General features: G+C 43.9%; 1 protein-coding gene across 4 annotated transcripts in view; it reads right to left on the minus strand.

Annotated features, from left to right (window-relative positions):
• TBC1D17 (TBC1 domain family member 17) overlaps positions 1-12,013 on the minus strand; it is a 743,081-nt gene that overhangs the window by 111,285 nt on the left and 619,783 nt on the right. For all 4 annotated transcript variants that reach the window (XM_069605252.1, XM_069605249.1, XM_069605253.1 and 1 more), the window contains one exon: positions 8,918-9,034. In XM_069605252.1, the coding sequence (XP_069461353.1) occupies positions 8,918-9,034 (117 nt within the window). The remainder of the gene's footprint in view (positions 1-8,917; positions 9,035-12,013) is intronic.

Consider the following 12,013-nt stretch of genomic DNA (forward strand, 5'->3'; position numbering starts at 1 on the left):
ATATTCAGGAGAGGGTGAGTGGGGTCAGGGGTCCACAATGAGTCCACACAGTGAAGCATACAATAAATTAAATTTAGACAGGAATGTATACAAATACAAATATATATTCTAGGCCTTTACACACACTAATAAAATGAAACCAGCAGGTGATGTTATTGCACAATACTCAATAATAAACATATATATATATATATATTCACCAGAGGGTTTTAAAGTACTGAATGCAGTAAAGATGGAACAAAGTCACAAGTGAATTTTCCTAACTTCAGCAGTCCAATCCCAAAGAAGAATGCGGTCTTGTGCCAAAAAGTCACAGGAGCCACAATTCCTCTCCCTAGAATGTAGTCTCTGTAGGTAAGTTCTATTTTACTTGTGTTGGTGATTGTTCAAAAGAAGATATTCAACAGGGTTACTAGGTAAGTAAATTGTGTTCTCATCTTTCAGGAATACTCCTGAGGTTAGAAGACCAAAAAAGTGGCATGGAATATTAGGATACTAAGGTACTGGTTCCCAATGTTATCGTATGGAGGATGGGGGATAAATGCTTTGAGTTTACTTACGCTCTGGACTTCGATTTTCCCAGATGACTTGATGGGTCGACTGGGAGTTGCTGGAGGCAGAATTTCCCAGCATTGGTTTCAGTGAGATGTACCCAGGAGCTGCAGGTGCAAGGATTCTTCCAGTCAGGTCCAGATGCAAGATGCAACCCCTGGTGATACAGAAAAGCAGGATTCACTGAAGCAGGCCTCTTCAAGACACTTCACAGAATGGGGGAAGGCGAGTTCCAGCAACGGCCACCACACGCCGACAATGGCAAGTGTCCTTCCTTCCAGTCGCGGATGAAGAAGCTTTTCTAGATTTGGATCCCTTTAGGCTGGAAAGCGGAGATTCCATGGAAAAATGGCCACAAGCTGGTGACTGTGGAACGGTGACGCTTCTGATGAGATATCCCACGAGAGAGCTGATCAGTCTACCGGGTGGTCCAGGGACACTTCCGAAATATCAAGACGGCTAGATCCTTGAGAAGGCATCAAGACTAGTTGGTCCCACTAGTCCACCGCTCAGGGTTTTCGAAGATCAGGTAGACCAGCAGGGCTTCACCGGGCCAGATGCAGGAAGGGGGGGGGGGCAGGCCTCTTCTGGAGTCTTCTTCGGATTTTCAGTTGTCTGTTCATCTGCGAGGGATTCTTGGCTCCAGCACTGATCTGAAGAAATGATTGCAGGAGTCCTCTTCTTATCCAAAGTCCAACCTTGAAGCAAGTCCAGGCCCACCAATGGTAAGGATCTGCACCATTCAAACAGCCAGCAGTTGTCCAATCAGGGACAACTATTGGTTTCACGCATGCCCCACACTTGGACTCTCTGACTCCACAGATGTGGAATTGGACTAGACAGTCCCACCCACTTCCTGGGTCACACACAAAGGCAGCAATAGCACACAAACGCAGCAGCCTTCCCAGTGAAATGCAAGACCTTATATGGGATTTCCTGACCGGGCAAGGCAGGAATAAGGCCCAACTACAATACGGCCAAAGAACATGTGAGAATCTTGTGGCATGGCCACTTTAGGGCACTAGCCACGTTTAGTAATCACACACAGTAAACGTGAATGTACACACTAGAAATAACACAAAAATTGATTGTACTAAATATATCTGATGCCACCAGCTTGTCTTTAGGCACTGTAGTGGGTCGAAAGAAGGAGCCGACACTTTAATTTATTTATTATGCAAATAGTGCATACGAACTTTCACATAATACATACATAGAATATTTACAATATAAAATTAATTGTCAATACATAAAACTCAACACATAAAAATACATAAAATTAGTGAATAGAGCATAATTCATCTCATCCCACGCTTCAATCTGCTTAACCCATGCTTCGCTGTGTTAAAAGTTTCTCTGTAGCTAACACTACGGTCCATACACGGTATACAGCTATTTGTAATGATTTGTTGTCTGTGTTTAAGCAATATCGACAAAAAGCATCACCTTTGATGTGATCAAGGTTCATTACAAAAGGGCCTTGCAATGTCATGTAGAGTGCGCTATGAGCAATGCATTCCGAAAGCACATGGCAAGCGGTTTCCATTTTCTCCACAATGCCCCACAATCGACAAAACTTGTCTCCCTTGGCAATAGCCAACTCTGTTCCAATACATGCTATTTACGCAGGGCTGGCGATGGGCATATTTTTAAATACTTCTGAGGAGTTTTAAATCTATGGGACAAAGTCTCCAAAACTGAATTAATACTTTTCAATCTGGCCAAATGGTTATAATTTGAACACCAATCCCATCGTTCCAGTTTTACAATGAACTGCCTTCTTAAGACGTGAGGTGCATCTTCCCAAGTAGGTTTCCACTCAATTTCAGTGAAGGTCTTGTGTAGCCAAAATGGTGTACTTACTGTGGGCATCAGCACTGATTGCTTTACCCAGCAATTGAAGTAAAGGACAAGACGGGGATACTCTGGATTTTATATACAAAAGGCATCGCCTTTTCAGTGCCAGGGCAACCACTGAGATGAGACTATTTTCTAACTTGATGATTTTGATAGGCACGCTCTGGCCTAGTTCAAGAATTCTTCTCCCAAATTTGCCCTCGATCTTTAACCAAGACAAATCCTCCATACATAAGGCCTCAAGCCCATACAGTATAGAAGCACAAAAGCTCTGCTTATACAGAGTTATCATACCTAATAAACTGAGGTCTCTTTTATGCATCTAACAAGCATTTTGGTCAAGGATATAGCCTTGCATTTTTTTCCTTCTATAATTGCTGATATAGTCACAGCTAGTTGTGAATCCTAGACCCAGGTATTTGAAGCAAGAAATATGCTCAATATAGTTGCCAGCGACCACCATCCTGAGGATTGATGTCTTTCTATGGGCTAAGTGCATTAACTTGGTTTTGCCATGCTTTATTTTTAGGCCATGTGAGTCCGCCTAATTTTGCAACTGAGCTAAGGATCTTTTAAGGCCAGAAAAGGTGTGGTCACACAGCACCAAATCATTGGCATAGGATAAGCATGGCACTTTATCCCCGGCGATATTCGGGGGCAAATGACTCTTTAAAAACATTCTAATTCATGTTTATTCAAATTATAAGAAAAAGGCCTATCTTTCCCTATTTCTAGAGGAAGTTCCCTACCTATCCAAAGGAACTAAAGGTGCTTGTCTTTCGTCAGGCAGTGCCAAAGAAAGAAAAGTCCTCAGTCTGAATCTAACTCTACCTGACCCTACTACTAAGATAACAAACTTAAACAAGTCCAGGATATTGGCTTGATCCTCTTGGTGTGCCAATATCGTCCAACAGTCTCTTTGCACCAATTTCTCTATTCCTTGGGCTGCTTGTCTAGCACAATCTTCTGTAATAGTTGCTCTTAATCACCTTGAAACTCTTGTAGGGTTACATGTCTTTATACCAAAATATTTTATAAAGAATGAACATATATGGAATATTTTATAACGAAATTTCTTTAGAGAATACACTTTTTGGAGGGGAGGTTTGCGGGGGGGTTTGGGAGGGAGAGCCCCCGAACCCTTGTTTCCCACCCCTAAAAACCCACCCCAATCGGTTCCCAAAAGTATTTAGGCCTTTACATCACCCCTAAATACATGCTCTATAAAAATGTTTGCTATAAAATATTCAATATATGTTCATTCTTTATAAAATATTCGATATAAAGACTGCATACCCTTGTTGTAGCACTTATACAACAGCCTTTGGTTTTGTACTCTCTTTAGTGATGTACTTGTGATAACTTTTCTCATGATACTTTCTCACCTACTTGGTGGAGGTTTTAGACCTCTTATCTATTGATCCAGGCTTTCTCAGCTTTGTTGTGGTTTCTTCCCACTTGGTATTTCCCCTCTCCTGGGTGCTCTCTTTGTAACTATCTTGTTTACTTGATAGTCTTGTCCGTCCTTTATTACAAGATTTTATGTCACAGTTTCTCCTCTTATCTTCATGCTCATATAGTAATTTCCCCCCTTTATCAGGCATTTGTTTGGAGTCTTCATAGACTTGCCACACAGGGTTATTCAATCTCCTCTTTATCAGCTTTACACAGTACCAATTATTTAGGTTTATAGTATCTCGTTATGAGCACTAGGACAAGTTTCTCTTCTCGTCTCTGGCAGCCTCCCATTCTCCAGTTCTCCACAATACCGCTCTGAATGTCAGGGAATGGTGCGGGCCATGGCATTTGCTCAGGTGATCCTCTTTGATACTGCCGTTCTCGTTCCTTGGTTTTGTTGCGCTACCATTTTCTGCTTCCCTTCAGGCAAATCTGTAGATTGACGTTCGGAAGCTGTTCGCATTCTCAGTTGCCTTCTCGTTCTGAGTTTTCTTTAGTCTCCTGTTCCCGGCTTCCCTTCTGCCGTATACAGGGGTTTACGTTAGGAAGCTGTTTGTGCTCCCAGTTGCCTTCTCTGATGGTCTTGGCATGTTTCGTCGGGCATACTGCTCACCACGATACGGATAAGGTCTCGCCACCACCTGAGACAGGACTCTGCTGTCCTGTTTCACAATGGCCCCTCTGTTGTTGAGTACGCCGGGCCTCCAGTGTCTTACTATGGCGTTCTGCAGCTCTTCGAATGTTGCAGGCTGCGATGCTCATCAGCTTAGGTCCATCTCTCCAAGGCTTACTCACGTCACAGTGCTTTCCCGGCGTAGGATACTCTCTGCATCTACATGTTCCTCCACTTGTCCCAGTTCAGTATGCATTCTCCGTTTCTTCTCTGGGCTGGTTGGTTCCAGCATTACCTTCAACCAAATATGTATATATTACATTAGTCTTTGCAGCAGATGTTACTAAACTCTGTGGCTTAGGGAGTTCCTTACAGGAACGGGAGTCCATGTCCCCTAAGGGGGAGTCTCTCCCAGTGAAGTCCCACTTAGCCAGACCCATAGGGACTGTCTTGCAGAACAGGCTCACCTCCTTAGCCTCAATGGGGGAGGCTCTCCTTTGGGGAGAAGGGACGAATACCTTCGATTCATCACAGCACATAATAACTGGAACGCTCACCTGATTCCCACGGAGGCGCAGGTCTGGCTTCGAGTGCTGGTGCTTCTTCAATGGTGAAGCGCAGGACACTGAAGATGGACAGGAAGGGCCCCTCTACTCTGGCTTCTCTGGCTCGCAGGAATATTCCCCTGTGCGTGAAAAGGGAGTATTACCTACTGACTGAGTTATGCTCAAGCCTCCCACTCTCTTCCAACCCTCCACGATACCCTTCCACGATTCCCCGTGAAGTCTCACCTTAGGGTCAGGAAGGATGAGCTCTCCATCCTGCTTCTGATACAGGGGCGCGTTGAAACCCAGTTACTTCACTGGATTGAGGATTGATGGGAGTTCAGGTAAGCTTGACTATTCAGGTAAGGCGCTGTAAAAGTTCTGCTGCAAGTTCAAAAGTCCAAGCTTAATAATACTGTTCATTGTCTTGTTGCAGCAAGCGCTAATGCTTATGTCTTTTTCCCCTTAGGGGCCAGGGTTCGGAATGCCGGAGAAATGGCGCCGACCCGAAGTGAAACGTGCAGATCCAGTAAATGACAGGAAAGTTCTGGATGAGCGCTCGGGTAATGTCTTTGCATTCGCTCATTCAATGTCTTTGTCTTTTGTCTCCCTTTGCAGGTGACCTAGGATCCTGACAGGCGTGCTGAGGTCCAGATGCAGGAGCTGACACGGTGAGCGTCCAGCTGCGAGGAGCAGAACAACGCGAAGCGTGAGTTGCTGATCGGGTGTGGTTTAAATAGCTTTGGAAGAAGTTCCAAGTGTGTATCCTTCCACCGATCAGGTATGTATCCTTCCCCGACCACACCCGGGTGGAAAGTAGTCCCACAGGTAAAGAAGTTCCATTCAGGCCTCAAGAGGGCCTGGATGTAGCAGCATGGTCTGCATCAGGTAAGTGCACATAAAAACACTTGAACACATGTCTAGCTTTATGAGCCTGGCACCTAAGGCGCCAGGACAGGGGTCCAACATGAGCCTGGCGCCTAAGGCGCCAGGACTGCGTCCAAAGGGCCCCAGCTTGGGCCCGCTGGCACTCCCTTGGGGGAAATGATGCCTGCCTCTGGCGTTGCTGGGTCGGACCTGGCTCCTTGGAGGTAGGCATCATGACAATAACCAAAAATCCCAAGCAAAAAGCTAGGGAGATACAAAAGTATAGCCATTGCACTGCAATGTGTGCAATGATAAAAAGTTACAAAAATGTAAACAAAAGGGAAACAGTCTCCCAGTACTGAGACTGTAGGGATGATCAGTGCCCCCATAACAAATTAGTAAAAGGCAGGCAAAGTGAAGCTCAAGGTTTTACTTCCCCTCAAAAAGCCAGAACAGGTTTAAAAACAAATCAAAAAGATTGGCGGTCCATGGAAACTGGAGGGAAAGTTACCAAAACAGAAATGTTTCCTAACAAACATCAAAAAAGAGGAGGAAGAGTGAAGGAGAGAAAGTGCAACCAGGAGGAGATGGCAGAAACTCTGTGGGGGAGGAGTGAGGTGCAGTATACTCAGTTTAGCAAAGTAAAAAGGGGCAAGACCAAGAGAGCATATCAGGGGCTGCTGTGGGGAACAATAGGGGCTTACAGTGGAGAAAGGGCAAGACAGCTGTGCACAGACAGTAGAAAACATGTGGGTAAGACAGCTGTGAACAGACAGTTGAAAACCTGATTGGCCTGTGACTGAGACGTGGTGAGGTTCAGAAAAACAAGCGCCAGCACAAGCAGAGAAGAATGAGGCTAACCTGTATTGAGATCTGGTGAAAGCGGTATGCCCACCAATGACTCAAAAGAATACTTGCAACACAGAAGAGAAACTACATCAGAAGAAGACGAACAGACTAGCCGGTAACCAGAGACCAGATTGGAAGGAATTCATCAGTACACCAATGACACTAAAGAACATTTGGGGGGCAGTCCATGAGCCATGGAATTTTGACCCTGAGGGGCCCTTGGATACTTGGAAACCAGCAGGTGTCTTTACGGTTGAATCCTGCAGGAGCAGAACCTAACAGAGGATCCCAACAAAGATGGAGAAGAAACCCAAGAAGAATGAGAATTTGATAGACTGCCATTGGCATGGGGCTATAATGACGGCATGAAAAATTGGCCCAAATAGACTGGGGAAGCACAGCCCAAGAGGACCAGTCTTTGCCGAAAAGCTGACAGGAGGCCTAAGAACCGGGATTCAATGAATTGTTCTAGGGAAGTGGAGACCTTAGGAACCACAGGATATATTGGTTCTTTTGTTATTATTTTCATTCTTAAAAATCAAAGAAATCTCTCTAAACTAGGGCGAGACCAAGGCATATATCCAGAATAAGCTATCTTGACTCAAGCTAGATAGTGACTGTTTTGTTGTCTCTTTGCTTAAACATATTTAACTTTCCTTTAGGACACGATCCTAACACAGACTGTGTGCCTGGTGAATCTTTCTTGCCCTTATCAGCTTTTCTGACCTCCCTTTCAGTACAAACCCATATCTGACCTTGGTTTTCACTTTTGCTCCTCGCCAAATGTACAGCACAACAACATGTTATGACAGCACAGTATTGCTACTCAAGTTCTCTGTTGAGCCCCCTTCACCCAAACAGGTACTATTACGCAGACATACCATAACTATTACGCAGACATACCATAATCTCTGAAAAGACTTTCTCTAAATATTTGACTTCCCTTCAGAGAAGAAAACATATCATTTTATTAACATGTATGTGTGAATATGTCCTTATTTAATGTTATATGTGTTACACACTGTCTCTTAAAGCACCCTTTTGCCCTATGAGTTGACCTTGACTGCTTGCCACCACTACCAATAGGTGAACTACAGAAAGCATAAGGGAAACCTGAGGACAGAGTAAAGAATCCTAACACTGATCTTTTCAGTGTCTGAAATTATCTCTCGCTTTCCAATTTTCTCAAATCCTTCAAGTCCCTCTATGATTTTTGCTGATCTCCAAGGCCTTGCAGGATCTCACAGCCCACAAACATTTCCCTCAGGAGCTGACGCTTTAGGTGATCCCATACCTGGTAAGATAGCTCAGCGTGTTAAGTACTCACTTCAGAGATCTGCGTTCAACCTTATGTTAGAGATTTGAATCCCAACTGGCTGTATAGGCTCTTCATTTTCTTAAGTTAATAAACTGAGTAACACTGAATTAGCATCATCTATTATCGCAGTGCTTAGGAATTAGGGAAATGAGGCATACAAGCTACATCAAACAGGATATCATATTATTATGATTGATCCTAATAGCTCTCAGGATCTCAACAATCAATCAGGACTCTCACACTCTCACAAATCATACAAGTTACCCGTAGCATCTCGGATCTACCCAGACCTACAGGGTCGGAATGGGACATAAAATTGTCTTGGGCACCAATGTAAAAGTGGCTCAAGTTGCAAATGGCTATTCATTACTTTTGTGACACCAAGGGGGATTTGTTTGAAAAAGTGTGATGTAAATTGTATATTTTAAAGAATATTTTTTCAGCAACACTGGTCAAATCTACTACCGCAGAGTGAATTAACTCATCAAACTGGCCGAAAATGTGGCCCACTTTGACCCAAAAAACGGGCCCAAACCAACATTTTGTGTTTTTGGTTCGCCCATGGGCCTATTGCCCATTCCGAGCCTACGGACCTACCTCAGAATCATTAAGACCTCACGGTCCAAATCCAAATATTATATATCACCTATGCCTCGCCTCTGGTTCTCACATATCACAGAGGTCTAAAAGTTCTCAAAGATTACCTATGTCTACCGAAGGATACCACACATCATGCACTGACCTCAAAGGACACTTGTGTCTTCCTCAGAATCTGGCAAATGGCTTGCATCGCTCGTAGGATTTATCAGATAACACTGGTTACTTTATACCCACACCAAGCATCAGATTTCGCCTTACCTTAAGTATTTCATTGAATCCGTAGTCTGAATTCATCAATGCATCCCGCTCAGAGTCTAAAATCCCACAGGCCACCAGGAGATGAAAGTTGGGACATGGAAGCCCGGTCCACAGAACCTGGCAAGGAAAGTAGAAAGGGTTGTAGCAGATGAGAATTCCATGATATCATCTCTTCTATTTCTACATTATTTACAATTACAACGGCCATTGCCTGTTTATTTTTGCAGTTCACCAACCTGTGGATAATTACATTTATTGTGGCATCATTCAGGGGAGCCAAGACTAGACTTAAAGAATTAATCAAAAACGGAGAAGGTTAACTGCATGCTCTTGTAAATATTTGGAACCTACTGCTTGCTTGTATAACAGGAGTTCTACATAAGTGAAAATGATAGTTGCCTTTTGTCCTCAGGAGAGAGACAGAAAACATAAGAGCGGGCATTGTCTCAATTGTCATAGTATACTAATTATTGACAGGAGGATTCCTCCAGATGAGCTTGAAGCCACACAAATTTGCAGTTCCAAGAAAGGCTTTGTTATCGGGTATATAGAAGACTGCGTACTGAAACTTGGGCCACTTCCATTAATTCTGCACTACAATTAAGCCTTTGGCTGTTCTAACAACACAGACATCCTAACTTAAAGGGGTTGTTTGCCATTATGACAGATTTATGAATGTGCTTATTGTCTGTGGAGTTGAAGGTGCTAAGTGCACCTCAGCTACCAGTGACCTCTTGCCAAAATGTCAAAGAGGTTCAATTCACACGTAATCAGTGTTCTGTCTCTGTATAATGTACTCTAAATTCTACTGCCAGCATATTACACAAAGAAAGATTGCTGACTTGCAACAAAAGTTCTCTAGCAACAATATCCTCGACAGATGCATACCCATAGAAACATCCCTATCCACCATGCTTGACCCCGGAAATAATTTCAATATACATTTTAAATATGGTAGGTTTTTTTTATCCGAACATACTATCAGAATAAATTGAAAGAAAAACAATGTTTAAACACTGGCCCCAAAGCAAGGGCCAGTGGAATCCCAGCACCCAATAATGCTCGGCACTAAGGGAGCCATTTCCATCTAACCTCCAATGGAAAGAGCAGAAGAGTCAGTAATGAATCTCCGGTGCATACCCTCATTGGAGAATTACTGCTACAGTTAACTGTTAGGAACATTTTTCTTTTTGCCTTGTTTAGACGACTGAACAGACTTTTTGGAGGTAAGTTAAGCCTTCTGCTTTACTTCCCTTGCCCTTTTGCTCATTCTAATGGGGCAACTGATCAGTCCAAAAGACTATCAGTACTGAGAGACTATGGGCCTCATTATAAGTAATCCAGTCCGCAATAAATGCTGGTAAAACAGCTAGTATTACCGGCTCTGGCTTTTTTTCCTGTCTGGGTTACTCAGTCTGCCAGTAGGGGCAGTGAATAACTGGCAGGCCTGACCTGCCGGGAGTTCAGGCCCCTACTGGCAGAAAAATCACTGAAGCACCGGCACCATTTACAATGGTGCGGATGCTTCTTTGTTCCCATTCCCATGGCGTCCCATGGGACGCCATGGGAATGGGAACTTACCGTTTCGCCGCCACCTGTATTATTCCGGTATTTCTGGGAAAACAGGCTACAGAAACAGTAAGCCGAGGTTACCGGTAGGCCTACCGGAAACCTTGTAATGAGGCCCTATGTCTCGCTGTGTGAATTTCTTGTATTGTTACAATTGCACACATCACTTTAACGGCAAGAACGAATGGTTAGGATAATGTATATATCTTTTCTTTAATGACTTTTTGGTTACTTTTACAATGTGCCACGGATGAGCTGTGGATATTTTTGTACCATGTTTTTGTGTGTTTTTATGCGTGCACTTTTGCATTTACCCTATGTGGCTACTAAGTGTGGCTAGCACCATAAGATGGCAGAGACACATCTTGTTGTTCTTTGACCATGTTTTTCTTTGGCTTTCTTCCTGCCCTCTCCTGCCCTCTCTGGTCTGGAATGACCATATATGGTAAGCTCTTTCCGTGGAAGGTTTTGGCTTTCGTGGGCAAAGGGTCTTGGCGTGTGTGAGCCGGAGGATAGGACTGGGACTGTCTGGTTGTCCATGATTGGCCAACCCTCGGCTGTTTGAATGCTGCAGATTCCTACCATTGATGGGCTTCGGCTTGCTCCCAGCCTAAATCTTGAATACATGCAACTGTTCATTAGATCATAGTTGAAATCAAGACTTCTACGAATAACAACCCACTGATGCCCCATGCAGCTGATAAGTATCGACTCCAGTGATTGGCTTGGTAAAGCTCTGCTCCTCTGCTTGTTCTCAGAAGACCCTTGCTGGTGCTTTGACCCTTGGACCGGTGGGAACAACCAGTATCGACCTGTATTCAAAGATCTGTGCCTTTTTAAGTGTTCCTGTACCACCGGGTGGACTGACCAGCTCTTTGCTGGGCTACCTCGCTGCAGCAGTCAATGTTCTAATTAAAGTCTAGGAATTTTGCAGCTCTTTAGCTTATGCTATAAGTTGCCTTCTCCTGTATTTCCAGCTGTCTCACTGTAATCCTTTAAAATAAAATGTAATATCTTTGACAAAAAAACATGGAGTCTGTGTGAAATGCATTCTGGGTGCGCTCAGAACAGCAATGGACATTTTTCTTACTCCGCGAGATCTGCATTTAATGGAAGTCTGAATACAGTTTCAGGGGCAAACGTTTTTCAGCGAGGCTCATTGCTTTATTAGTCTGCCATGTTTCAAAGACTATTTTGCTTTATAACGTTGTAGGAGCTGCAAGTTGTTTTTCGTGCTCCCATGAGAAAGAGAAGTGTTTACCTCTTCAGATGACCATGGGTTGTTCAGCCGACAATCCATTGGAATCGGCAACAGGTGATCTTTGAGAGCTGGAAAAGTACTATCCTACATTTGTGGGAGGTTTAAATTGGAGAGCACTGGACTATGCTGACAGAGAAAAAGCTTCTGTAACGGGGAATGGGTGGATGCATCTTTTCCTTCAGGTCCCGTTGTGAAGATTCTCTTTGCCAACCTGGTCTGGAAGCAGTCCAGTGAAGTTCTTTGGCGAGATGAAGTGGCGTGTGACT

The sequence above is a fragment of the Ambystoma mexicanum genome, chromosome 1p (genome assembly GCF_040938575.1).
Source record: "Ambystoma mexicanum isolate Mex_15411 chromosome 1p, UKY_AmexF1_1, whole genome shotgun sequence".
NCBI lineage: Eukaryota > Metazoa > Chordata > Amphibia > Caudata > Ambystomatidae > Ambystoma > Ambystoma mexicanum.